This window comes from Aulonocara stuartgranti (assembly GCF_965226115.1).
Source record: "Aulonocara stuartgranti genome assembly, chromosome: 3".
NCBI classification, from domain to species: domain Eukaryota; kingdom Metazoa; phylum Chordata; class Actinopteri; order Cichliformes; family Cichlidae; genus Aulonocara; species Aulonocara stuartgranti.
In genome coordinates, this window is record NC_138941.1 from 7562365 (window position 1) to 7576543 (window position 14179).

Below are 14179 nucleotides of genomic sequence, written 5' to 3' on the forward strand. Positions count from 1 at the left end.
ACACCACATTTCCATATGTAGGAGGTTACTGGTGGTATTGTTTCAGTGTCTGAGTTTTCCTTGCAAAGAAACATCTGGAATTTAACAATACATGTTTTAAAGCTGTTTTCTCCAAAGGGATTTGTATTAGTGATGGTAAATTTGATTCTTTTTACCGAATCGAGTTTTAAATGAGTCACTCACAAAAATGAATCGGGTTTTTTAAGTCATTTGAGTCTCTGAGTCAGTTGCCCAGAGAGTGCCAAAAATGTACTTTTTCTCTCAAACTTAATTTGTTTTTATTTTCATGTAAATCCTACTGACTGAAAAATAAAAACAACTATTTTATAGAGCAAAAAAGAATAAGATTTCTAAATTGGACATTTATTTTTGTTTATGCTATTAGTATTTCCTCTTTATCATCTTTGCACAAAAACAAAGTGTAGACTGAATGTTATATTGCATCAGTCAGACTATCAGGCTTCATCTCAGATGAAGGAGTGACTCTTCCGTGGTAACAAACTGTGAGTTTCAGCAGCTGAGAGGCAGGAGGGAAGGGTGAGTGAGTGGTCTTGATGCATTCTCAGTCTAGACTAGACTAGAAAGAGGGGCGCTGCTCTTGTGGCGACCAGCAGGTTGTCTCTCTCTGTCAGTGTTTTAACTTATTTTATTTCATTCTTTTATTCCTTTATATATATTTTTTTTTTGCCTGAGGAAATTCTATAGCATCGGCTTGTGCTTTGTGGAACTTCTTTTAACGAAGAAGGGTTTTTTATTTCGCATGATTTTATTGGCAATCCTGACGGTTGTTTGGAGTCATTCCTTTACCATCAATAATCCTGGCTAATGTGCAGTCTCTGAGGAGTAAATTGGATGAACTGCATTTGAATGTCGCACACTTGCGTGGCTACAGGGATACATGTCTAATGGCATTCACAGAGACTTGGCTCAAGGACTCTGACCCTGATTGTTCTCTGGAACTAAATGGCTTCGGGTTTCCCATACGTTTGGATCGAGACCCCGGAGCTACCCAGAAATCTCAAGGAGGAGTGTGTTTGTATATAAATCAGAAATGGTGTAAAAATGTGACCGTTCGTAGACAAGTGTGTCTGCCTGACATTGAGCTCCTCTCTGTGTCTTTGAGGCCGTTTTATCTGCCGAGGGAATTCCCACAGATCAACGTCACCATTGTTTACATCCACCCTAAAGCGAATCCTAAGAATGCGACTGACACCATCTCCATTTTTTTCCTAATAACAAACCATGGTCTTCAAAAGGTCTTATGAGGCTGATTCATGAAAGGAAAAAAGCTTTTATTGAAGGGAATATCTTGAAAGTTAGAGAAATTAGGAAGGAGATCAGATCAGAAATTAAAAAAGCCAAAGTAAAATACAAGGATAAGGTAGAGGCGGAGATGGGTAGCAATAACTTAAGGGTGGCCTGGGCAGGCATGAAACACATGACTGGTCACTGTTACAGTGACTGTAATAAGATAAGTCTTCCTGGTTTTAGTTCAGACTCTCAGTTAGCAAGTAGAGAAGCTTATAGACCCTCTACAATTTGCATACAGGCCTCGTAGACGTGTTGATGATGCAGTGGTCACTCTGTTGAACTTCCTTTATCGCCATCTTGATGGCGCCAAAGCTCATGCTCAGCTCTTATTTATTGATTTTTCTTCAGCTTTTAATACTATCCAGCCACATCTTTTAGCTGATAAACTTCTTAACCAGTTTACACTTGATCTTAATCTCGTTGGTTGGGTTTTAAACTTTTTAACTGACAGATCTCAGTGTGTGAGAGTGAACGGCTGTTTTTCCAAACAGCTGAACTCTTCCACTGGCTCACCGCAAGGTTGTTGTCTCTCTCCTCTACTGTATATTTTGTACACTAATGACTGTCGCAGTACACAGGCCAACAGGCATTTCATTAAATACGCAGATGACACAGTCATTGTAAGCCTCCTTCATGGTGAAGAGGATTCCCATGGGCCTGTTGTGGATGAGTTTGTTTCGTGGTGTGATCAGTCCTTCTTAATGATCAGCACCTTGAAAACCAAGGACATGGTTATTGACTTCAGGGAGACATCCCCTCATCCTGCGCTAACAGTGGTAAATGGTGCAGCCATTGAACTGGTGGACAGTTATAAGTATTTGGGGGTTGTTCTTGATAAAGCTCTGTGCTTTGAGTCACATCTTGCTGCTACAGTGAAAAAGGTTCAACAAAGACTTTTTAAGGAGGTTGAGAGGTTTCAATGTTTCATCTGCAATGATGACTCGTTTTTTATAAAAGTTTTATTGAATCTGTTTTAACTTTCTGTATCATTGCTTGGTACGGTAATATGTCTCTGAATAATAAGACCAGACTTAACAACCTGGTTAAAGTGGCTGGTAAGATTTCAGGGAGGTCTCAGGTCCAGCTTGTGGACTTTTATAACAGGCAGGTGCTGAGGAAGGCGACCTCTGTCATGTTGTGTTCAGATCATCCTCTCTTTAATGATTTTCAACTGCTTCCATCAGGTCGTTGTTATAAAGTGCCTGCAGTGAAGACAAAGAGACATAGATTGTCTTTTGTACCTACTGCTATTATCATAGTTAATAACACTGAACCATAAGTGTTGTTGCCATTGCACATTGTACTTTTTTGATGAAAAATCTAGGTTTTTTTCTCAGGCTTATATTATATTATATTATTTTGGAGTGTGTATGTGATGTGTTGGTTGCCTGTTTGTTTGTTTGTACGGACATACTGCAAATCAATTTCCCATTAGGGACAATAAAGTTACCAATAACCAATAATCATCCAGGTAAGTAAATCTCCAAAAGTTGATTCTGTTCATCTGGACGTAGCGTTTTGTGGAAGAAATGTTTCATCATCATCCAGGTGACTTCTTCAATCTCGGCTGACTGCAGGTTTCAATCTTATAAACAGTACATTTGCATAATGACTGAAACCAGCCCACTGAAGGAACAATGGGCTGGGAGGTCAGTTCCTTAATCATAATTATGCAAATTCTCATGACCATTGATCAAAGCCCACTGATCAAAGCCCACTGATCAAAGCCCACTGATCAATAGCCATGAGAACCATTCACAGAGAGTTGGGGAATGGCTGCAATCACAGCATTTTAATCATTATTTTAAAGGCTGTAGATTGGAGCCATTGCTCTAACAGTGTACAAATGTAACAGGGCTTGGTGCTGATGCTAACAGTGCTAGCTGCTTCAGCCTTTATTTACACATTATAAGCACATTTAGCTTATTTTAAACAGTATATAAAACAGCTAGTACTGCTGGGATGTTATATTTTCACAAGCTAACATGAGCCAATCAGTGAGATGTCTAGCCATGACAGTTGTATGTTGCTGTGAGAAGAGTCGGGCTACATACAGTGATGATAGTGTTAGCCATGTTAGCATTTAGCTTCTATGTTTTTATAGTTTACACTTCTTGTTTATTGCTAGCTGCTCTGTTTAGTTGCTTTAGGGTTTCTTAGTTTACTTTTCCTGCATTATTTTGGTAGTTATCGTGCTTGGTGTCATAAGTTCAGTTTGACTTCCTCCCCTGACATTGTCTACATTAGTTTCAGCTGTGGAAGGATTTATTGAGTGTTTTCTATTTCTTCCATTTGAACAATAGTGGTGCACTCTATGCTTGTAGCTGCTGTGTGCTACGTTCTTCTGTCAAACAAGATGGCGCCTGTGTTTGGCTTTGCCGCCGCTGCAGCTTGCTGGAGGCAACAATGTAGTTTTTCACTGTCGTCAATCATTTTTTGTAATGTCATTTTTGCTCTTTTGAGTTCTGACTTAATTTCTGCTGCTTTAAATTATGATTGGGAGATACTGTTAACCCTTTAAGGCCGGTCAGAGTGGGAACGCTCAGTTTTGCGTAACTATTTTTAAATGCCTGTAGATCGGCAATCACACAAGCTAGTGCAATAATTTTTATTTTTGCATGTGAAACCGGAGTTGTACTTACATCTTATGTATCCAGCTTATCCTAGGTCACCGTTTCCTTCCACACATAGCTTTGCAAAAGTTGCATGAAAAGCACTTGCAGCAACAAAAAAGTAATATTCCAGAAACACGCTTTGCCAATCCGATCAGATGTTCATAGCACTTCCTACGTTGGAATAGATGTCAGCCCAAACTATCGTATGTCCGCCATTACCTGCCCGAAACCTGAAGTGACGTCGTTTTTGCGAAAATTCTAGTTGTTTGTTTGTTTGTTTGTTTTTACCTTGAAGCCTACACTGGTGTTTTTAAAAGTCATGTTTGAGTTTACCCTTTCAGTATAGTTTCTGGGAGGCTTAGAACTCAAATTACACAGTTGGAAATAGTTTATTTTGATGCACTGAAGTTTTTCTTGCAAATTCACATGGTAGTATTTATTTTAGTTTTTCATGCAGTATATACAATTTGGTGTATCTCAAAAATACAACTATGGATACACTCAAATTACATTTCCTGTGGTTGGAAACTATTTTGTGCAACTTTTTTAGTTCTTCCGTTTTGAGGGATAAACCTCTTAAATTTCTCTAACTACAAATATATGTAAAAATACAAAACAAAACAATTTTCAATTTGTTCTAGTTTATTGCACTTTTTGCTGTATATGTATATATGTATATGTAGTTACTATGGACTGAATGCATACATATTATAAAAATTTGGGCTATAACGGTTGTATTGATGTATAGCAACTTGAACTGCTCCCCAAAATGGCACTACAGCAGTGGTTCCCAAACTTTTTTTGCTGGGCCCCCCTTTGTTTTACACGAAAAACGTTCGCCTCCCCCCCGGCGCGTGAACAGCACGCACACGCACTAACACATCCTCCAACCACACACGCCCATATTTTGCTCCATTGCGGTTTATTTCACACCTCAAACATTTAGTAAACAATTAAGCAAATACAAGTAATCTGCAATAAATTACAGGTAGTAAGAAAATAAACTACTAAATCTTTTACGCTACGTCCGCACCTACACTGGTATTTTTGAAAACGCAGCTGTTTCATCCAAACAGTGTTTCAAATCACCAAAAACTGAGATTTTTTTAAAACTCCTTTTTTGCGGACGAGGAATACAGAGTTCATCTGGCAACGTCAAAGGTTGCGCCTTTTTTCACGTCACGTTATTGTTTATGTGAGATGAATTGCAGAATGGCAGACAGAGACAAAATACTGTTACTCTGAGTATCTGCAGGTTTCACACGCAGTTACTGTCCCTCCATTTACAAAGGCGTCACGGGTAGTTGTTTTTTCTTCTTCTGTAATACTAATCAACATTGCTGTCAATACATTTTCAAAAAATGCCTCTCTGTGCAAAATGGGTTCAAAAACATAAACAGCTGTGGGATCCTGTTTGTCTGTGATTTGAATCGAGGGAACAAATCGTGGCAGGATCAGCCTGATGTTATTTGTATCCCGCTGTAACTTTACTCTATAAAGAGCAAACATCTCCAAAATGTCAGGAGTAGTTAGTCACTACAACAAGTGTTTGTGAACTAAAAATTAAGAATGTGGGATCCTGTTTGTCCATGATTGGAAGAGCCCAGCGCTGCTCCCGACGCAGGGACCTACCTCAGCACCTGTGCAGGTGAAGCCAAAGGGCAGATTTGCTTCACCATATTTTCTAGTCTTTGGCTTAGAATGAAGTTGGTTTGGAAACATATTCAGCGATGCTTCATCTCCTGCTTTGCGTTTCTGTGGGCGCCGTGCTAGCAGTGTTCAAGCGTTTTGTTCCCCTCCCTTTTCATACCGCGCCCCCCCTGCCATGGCTCTGCGCCCCCCCTAGGGGGCGGGCACCACAGTTTGGGAAGGTCTGCACTACAGCATGTAAAAATCTAAAGATAAGCTCTGGCAGACTTGGTTCTATGGTAGGTCTTAAAGGGTTTAACATCAAAGATTCAGTGGAGAGCTACTGTAACAGCTGAACAGAAAAACTCTTCCTCCCCTGGTGTGCTACTCTTCACAACCCGCAGGACTTTCACCCTCAAGAGATGGAAAAGGGGAACGAGGGCCGACGTCCAGGTGAAACTGAGAAGCTACCAGAGGCTAGCTTCTTGGCTGTGGGGAGAATCCTGGTGCCTGCGTCCACTTCCTCTCCTGACATTTAGTTAATATGTTACGCCGGTGACTGGGACCTGGGCTCTGTGGCTCAAAAGCAGTTTTTCTCACGGTGTGTCCGTCAAACGTTCACTGTTTTTATTGATAACAGCTATGTCTGCTCATCGATCATTGCTTCCCCCAGCTCTGGAGTCGTTGCCCGGCCCAGCAGGTCTACAGGTCTGCATTGTCTTTATTTCAAGTGCCGCTGCAGTCAGCTGTTGATTTTGCAGATCGACCGTCATCAACTCGGTTGGCCCCGCTTAACGTTCGCTCCATAACAAACAAATCATTTATTCTAAGCGATCTCTTTATTAAAGAGTCTCTAGATTTCATGTGTCTGACTGAGACGTGGCAGCAAAATAAGAATTATGTCCAATGTTCCCTCTAATGTTTCATGTGTCTGAGCGAACACACAAACTCCCTGAGCGGTCCCTTGGATCACTGGATCACGTTGTCATTAACGTGGCTTCACTCTACATCAACCAAAACACCGGTGTCGGCACATGAGGACGCTGTCATAGCCCGTCAGCGACGTTGATTAGCTGCGTATATACGAATGTGAATCATTGGCTGGACCATGGGATAAGGCGGCATCGTTCTAAATACTGGAGCAGCCAGTCACTGACTAACACTGCAAAGCAGAATTGTTAACATATTTATTTTAATTTCAATTCAGGTTAGTATTTAGTATTTATTTATTTATTGTCATTGTCAAGAACAATGAAATTGCGTTTGGGGCTTCCATACAACCCAAAAAAAAAGAAGAAAATAATAAATACCCCTTAAAACCCAAGTGTACATATTTAACCCAGTGTGACTCCAATGCAATAAGACAATCCTTAGCAACAACATGAGAACATGACAAGTAATGTTCGTAGAAAATCAGACAAAGACCTGAGAAACATGACAAAGTACAACAATGCAACCCATTCAATATTATTGTACTGTGAGATATGATATCAGATATGATAGTTATCTATTTAAGGAGGAGGGGGGGCAGGAGGGGGAAGAGAATAAAGATATGATGCACCAATGCAGACCAGTTCATTGCTATTAAGAAGTTGTATATGGTTATTGTCCGTGAGAGGGGGGCAGAGAGTTCAGGAGCCTCACAGCCTGTTAGATATCTTTTTGTGCGCAATGCAGATACTCTGTGTGCAGAGAGCGTGTCAGCGGATTGCGCCCGTGCGCAGCTTAGAGGGAACATTGATTATGTCCACTTGAATGAAATCTGCCCGGCTGGCTGCTCCGTCATCTGAACTCCGCGTCTTTTAGGACGTGGTGGAGGACTCGCTGTTGTTTACCAGGACAGATTCACATGCAGTCTGATGACCTCGGACTCCTTTTCTGCATTTGAGTCACAGATGATGGTCAGTTCTCTAAAAACCAGTTATTGTATTTTATTCTACCTGATGGGGTCTTTCTAACTGAATTTAATGACCTTCTGACATCCATCATTTCATTGGAGAAGGTTGGGAGATTTGAGCCGTCATATTGATGAAGCATCCTGTAACACTGCTGCTGAGCTCATCACTGTCACTGAGTCTTTTAACTTTAGGCAGCATGTTTCTGGCCCCACACATACAAAGGGTCACACACTGGATCTTGTTTTCTCCCTGGGTTTAAATATACATGATGTATGTGTGGAGGATGTCCATGTGAGTGACCATAGCTGCATATTTTTTAACTTGTTATTTTACTTGGATCCTTCATCTCCTAAACTGATGATCCAAAGGCGGATTATAAACCAAGATGCTGCTGGAAGGTTCTCTGCCATGTTTGACCCTCGCATGGCTCGTAGTGACCTCGACTCACGTATTTTATCCTTTAATGATCAATGCAAGTTGTTGGAAAGCCCACTGATAACATGTTTACATGGCTAAAATGTTATGGCTCATTCATTGATAGTATTTTCGCCATAGAAATTGTTATGTCCTATATTGTTGAACCCACCATGTCTATGCTGATGCTCTTTGAACGCACCACATACGTACTCGAGGCCATGCAGTGGCTGCTAGTCTGTGTTCTCAGTATTTTTATGTGTCAGTTCCAGTTTTAGAGCTCTAAAGTGCAGCTATCGTGTTAGGAATATGTTAGGAATAGACAGGAACACTGAGCACACTGAGGTCAAATCTTTATTTAGGGCGACCGTGGCTCAGGGAGTTGGGAATCGCATCTGTAACCGGAAGGTCACCGGTTCGATCCCTGGGCTCTCTGTCCTGGTCGTTGTGTCCTTGGGCTTTACCCTACTTGCCTACTGGTGTTGGCCAGAGGGGCCGATGGCGCGATATGGCAGCCTCGCTTCTGTCAGTCTGCCCCAGGGCAGCTGTGGCTACAACCGTAGCTGCCTCCACCAGTGTATGAATGTGAGAGTGACTGAATAGTGGCATTGTAAAGTGCTTTGGGTGCCTTGAAAAGCGCTATATAAATCCAATCCATTATTATTATTATTATTTTACCACTCGCTGCATTCTTGATGTTCATGTTCTTCTCTTTCCCCTCACCCTGCAACCAGTCATGGTAGATGGTCCTCCTGGAGCCTGTTTTCACTGGGAGGATCTTTGTGTCAAAGGGAGTTCTTCTTCCCACCATCACCAAGTGCTGCTCACAGTGGAGGCGGTTACCTTACACTGTTAAACAGCTTCAGATGACTGTTGTTGTCTGTTGGGTATTGTCACTTATAAATAAAGTTACATTGAATGGATGTATGGATGGATAGATGTTATTGTGACAAAGAGAAAACGATTGTTGACAGATTGATTGTTGTTTTGTGTGTCTGCAGTCTGTCAGGCTGTCTGATCACAGAGGAAGGCTGTACTTCTCTGGCCTCAGCTCTGACCTCCAACCCCTCCCATCTGAGACAGCTGGACCTGAGCTACAATCATCCAGGTCTCTCAGGAATGAAGCTGCTGTCGGCTGGACTGAAGGATCCAGGCTGGAGACTGGACACTCTCAGGTATGGAGAGAATGTCTGATAGAGGAGGAAGAGCTGGAAACATTTCCTGTGTCCTTCACTCACTTCCTGTTTGTTTCCTGCAGATGAGACATGAACAATCACACATGCAGGAATATTTTCAGGGACAGACACACTAGTCTAGCTGGATAGTTCATGGATATTTATGTAGGGGTCTCCAAGGAGTCTGGTTGCAGGAACATTTAGGTCACAGGTGTACCTGAGATAGATACCAGTGTACCTAATAAAGTGTCAGCCATGTGTATGTTTCCCATGCTGTATGTCCACAGTGACAGAAGGATGAAACAAGGCTGTGAATCATTTCAGTCTGTGTTTGTGACAAAGAGGCAGACAGGAGCAGCTAACATTTGGAAATGGAAGCTTAAATAATGACAAACTCTACATTCACAGCTGAATTAACAATACATTTGTTCTCAAGTGCACATTTAGCAGCTAATGCTATTACTGTTTTCCCTTGCTTTCTACAACTTGAGCAGCTATTGCTAAGTAGGCCACTTTGCTCTGCTAAGGATTTATGTGACCATGATGAAAACTCTGATAAGCTAATGCTGCTAAGCTAATACTGTTTATGGGCCCTGTTAGAATCAATATTTCATTCTCATTCTGTTGTTTGAGAACAATATTAACGTTTCACATCATTATAACACAAGAGAAAAGGGTATTAGCGTTAGCTACTAATGCTTATTCACCTCAAATTAGCTTTAGCTGCTAATGGTAGCCTACTTAGCAATAACTGCTCACTAATATAATGCTAATTCACATCAAATTAGCATTAGCTGCTCAAGTTGTTATAAGGAAAGAGAAAACGGTATTAGCATTAGCTGCTAATAATTGTTCACCCCTAATTAGAGTTAGCCCCTAATGGCAGCCTACTTAGCATTAACTCCTGACGTCGTTGTAATGCAGGGGAAAAGAGTTACCATTATCGGATAATGCTAATTCACATCAAATTAACATTAGTTAACAACGGTAGACTTCGTATCATTAGCTGCTGTCATTCTTACAAAGCAAACAGTATGAGCATTAGCTGTTAATGCTTTCTCATCTAACATTAGAATTGGCCACTAATGGCGTATTGTTAAAAAGTAAAAAAACACATTGTTAGCATAAGCGGATGATGCTAATTCACCTAAATTAGCATTAGCTAATGATGGCTACATACCTAGCATTAGCTACTGATATTGATATAAATCAAGAAAATATGGTATTAGCATTAGCTTTTAATGCTTTTTCATCTAAAATTAGAATTAGCCACTAATGGCGTGCTATTTAGCATTACCTCTTCACATCGCAGGGGAAAAGTTAAAATTAAATTTAAAAAAATGTTCAGATTAGCTACTCATATTGTTAAAAAGTAAGAAAAAACATTGTTAGCATAAGCGGATAATGCTAATTCACCTCAAATTAGTATTAGCTAATAACGGCAACCTACTTAGCATTAGCTGGTCACATTGTTATAATGCAAGAAAATATGGTATTAGCATTAGCTGCCAATTCCTAAATACCTAAAATTAGCATTACCTGTAATGGAAGTCTACTTAGCATTAACTCCTCACTAATGTAATGCTAATTCACATCAAATTAGCTTTAGCTTTAGTATTAGCTGCTAGCACCAGCCTACCCAGCACTAGCTGCTCACATTGTTAAAAGGGAAGAGAAAACGATATTAGCATTAGCTGGTAATAATTATTCACCCCTAATTAGAATTAGCTGCTAATGGCAGCATACTTAGCATTAACTCCTCACATCGTTATAATGCAAATGAGGCTAACTTACATTAAATTAGACTGCTGTTATTAGCTAATGCTATTTAGCAGTAGCTGCTCACATTGTTATAAAGCAAAGGAAAACGATATGAGCATTAGGTTCTAATGCGTATTTGCCTTTAATTAGACGTAGGTCCTAATGGCGACCTACTCAGCATTAGCAGCTCAGATGTTGTATTGCTAGGGAAAAGAGTGTTAGCATTAGCCGTTCACATTGTTAAAAAGTAAGTGTTAGCATTAGCTACTCACATTGTTAAAAAGTAAGTGTTAGCATTAGTGCATAATGCTAATTCACATCCAATTAGCATTAGTTAATAACGGCAGCCTATTTAGCATTAGCAGGTAATGTTGAATTTGGCCCACTGGAAAAGTTAAGAACTCAAGATTTAGGAGTGTTTCTCGATAGCTCTTTCTCATTTGAGAAACAAATAAATGTTGTTATTAAAACCAGCTGTAAGCTTTATATTGTTGATTGTCATTTCCCATATGGAAAAGATATATAAATCTTATAAAGTTTGTATCTGTCTTGTGTGAAACTTGTATGAAAAGCATACAAGAGTGAAAACAGATATAAGATCCCTTGAAAAATTATATAATGAAACTTGTATGTTTTCGATACTTACTAAAACAATATATGAAAGTAATGAGAAAGTGGCCACTTTCGTGAGTATGACTTTCATCATATAAGTTTTTAGTCTTTTCCATATGGGATATGCTTAAAAATATTTACTCATACATGCTTAGTTTTATAATCGATTGGATGATGATAGAGGTTCGATCCTTAGTAGTCTGTAAAGACTCTGTGTGCCTTCCAGAGTGCTCTGGCATGCACACAGCACTTGGGGCCATGAGAGAGGTCGTACCCTCTCTTACTGATTTATGGTGTAGGACAGGGGTCTCAAACTCAATTTAGCTGGGGGCCGCTGCAGGCAGAGTCTGGGTGAGGCTGGGCTGCATTAGGTTTTCCACAAGAAAGACATGGTTAAAAAATTCCAATCTTCTCAAATCTCTTTATTTTTATTTTTTAACACAAAATATGAAAAATAAATAAACAAATTAAGAATTAATAAGAAAATAAATCAATCTGTAATACATAAATAAAATAATAATAAGATATTTTTAGTCAGTGAACTTGTGTGTTTTTTTCAGTCTTCTATATCTGCTGTGTTTAGATTGAAATGTCTGTATTAACAGTTCTATAACCTTCTTCTGCACATGAATGGAACACTGTAGAAAATGAACTGTTCTTCTGAACATGGCTTCTCTTGCCTACTCCTTGCTGCTAGAGACCTGGCAGCGTTTCCTCTCGCATAGCCGAGCCAGATTTGGCCGGAGGGAGGAAGCAGTTGCGACCCTCAGTATGTCTTGAAGATGATCATCCGTAAGTCTGGACCTGTACTTGGACTTATTGAAGTTCAAAGTGGAGAAGAGCTTTTGGCACAAGTATGTGCTACCAAAAAGGCACATGGTCCGCTTGAACATTCGGGAAAGCCGAGGGAAACTAGGGCTCAAGTCTCTCAAAAATTGTCCAAGCTTGTCTGCTTTTCCACTCACCTCCCTGAACTTTGCTTTGAGTTCAGAGTTGCACTGCAGCTCAATGAGCTCCATTTGAAGCACAGAAGGGGCATCTTGCACATCAAAGGAGAAGGGGTCCGCAAAAATGTGAAAGGTGGCTCTGTGTGTCTTGAAGTCAGCAAATCTGTGATCAAATTCCTCCTGTAGCCTCAAAATGACATCAACATACTCGTCAGCACTGAATGGTGTGCCTGCATCCACGAGTGCCTTGCATGCTGGGAAATGGCAAAGGTTTGTCTGAGAGAGCTGAGCTTTCCAGAGCGCCAGTTTTGTGGAGAATGCTCTCACGTTGTCATAGGCAGCACTGACAAGTTGCCCCTGGCCTTGTAACGTCTTGTTCAGTACATTAAGCTCATGTGTCATATCAACAAGAAAAGCTGAGTCCATGAGCCATTTTGGGATCAGTTAGCACAGGAACACTAACTCCATCCTTCTCCATGAAGGCTTCACTTCTGCTCTCAACTCAAAAAGTCTCTTTAATACATTTCCACTGCTGAGCCAACGTACCTCAGTGAAGTCGAGCACATCCCCATATTCTGACTCCATTTCCTCTAAAAAAGCACAGAACCTTCGGTGCTTTAAGCCCCTGGATCTGATTTGGTTGATGCATTTCACAACAATAGACATCACATTGTCAAACTTCAGGCATTTGCTGCAAAGGACCTGCTGATGGATGATGCAGTGCAGAGCAATGGCCTCCTCCACGCCTTCCTCTTCCAGTTTGTTTTGTGCCACCAGTCCATGTTTCCTCCCTGTCATTGATGGCGCTCCATCTGTTGTTATTCCAACAAACCTCTTCCATGGCAAACCAACATTCTCAATGGCATCACACAGCTTGTAAATATCTGCTGAGCGGTGGTCTGGCCATGCATTGGAATTACTGTGAGCAGCTCCTCCATCACTTCAAAACTGTCATCAACACCACGGACATACATTGGGAGCTGGGCAGTGTCGGTGATGTCTGTGGTCTCATCAAGAGCGACTGAGTATACACTGAAACATTTGGCTTTCTCACACAGTTGGTCATAAATGTCACTTGACAGGTCAGAAATGCGATCTGCTGCGGTGTTGGCAGAAAGGCTGATGTTGCTAAACTGACCTTTCTTTCCCGGACAGACTATATTTGCAGCCTGCAATATGCACTTTTAGACAAATGCACCTTCTGTGAATGGCTTCCCTGCTTTAGCAATCATCTCACTAACCACGTGGCTCCGACTGCTGCATTATTCTCTTTGGTTGCTTTCTTGGAGAAATCTTGCTGCCTCAGTAGATCTGTTTTAAGACTGGCAACCCGGTTCGCTCTCTCGTCTCCCTGGTATTTTGCATCCAGCTCAGCATGTCTAGTTGTGTAATGACGTTTCAAATTGTATTCCTTGTGCAGCGCAACTTTCTCTGTGAAAATGAGACAGGTCGGGGTGCCCCTGTGCTCAACAAAGAAATATTGCATTTCCCACTTTTCCTGAAATTGTCGGTGCTCATCACCAACCTTTCTCTTCACCGCAGGCTTTGAAAAAGACATGTTTGGGGCTATGTGACATTTATAATTCTACTTGGTGTCACTGTCGCATTGAAGTTTCAATCAAGCGTTTAGCCGACGGACGGGGAACGTCTCAACGCGTAGAGAACGTCATTTCTGCTTCTTTTTCTTGCAACCGTAGCACGGCGATCGGCAGATAAAAAGCCGGTAGCAGTCTCCTTTGTTTTTACGCTCGATGTTCATGTCTTTCATGACGACACGAACACCGTGGCGTTTGCAGATGGTAGAAAGTGCAGGGATA

General features: G+C 41.0%; 1 protein-coding gene across 1 annotated transcript in view; it reads left to right on the forward strand.

Moving 5' to 3' along the window:
- The window catches only part of LOC309702177 (NACHT, LRR and PYD domains-containing protein 3-like), a 330494-nt gene that overhangs the window by 118824 nt on the left and 197491 nt on the right, over positions 1–14179 (forward strand). Inside the window, exon 10 of the mRNA XM_082526661.1 lies at positions 8869–9042. Within this exon, the coding sequence (XP_082382787.1) occupies positions 8869–9042 (174 nt within the window). The remainder of the gene's footprint in view (positions 1–8868; positions 9043–14179) is intronic.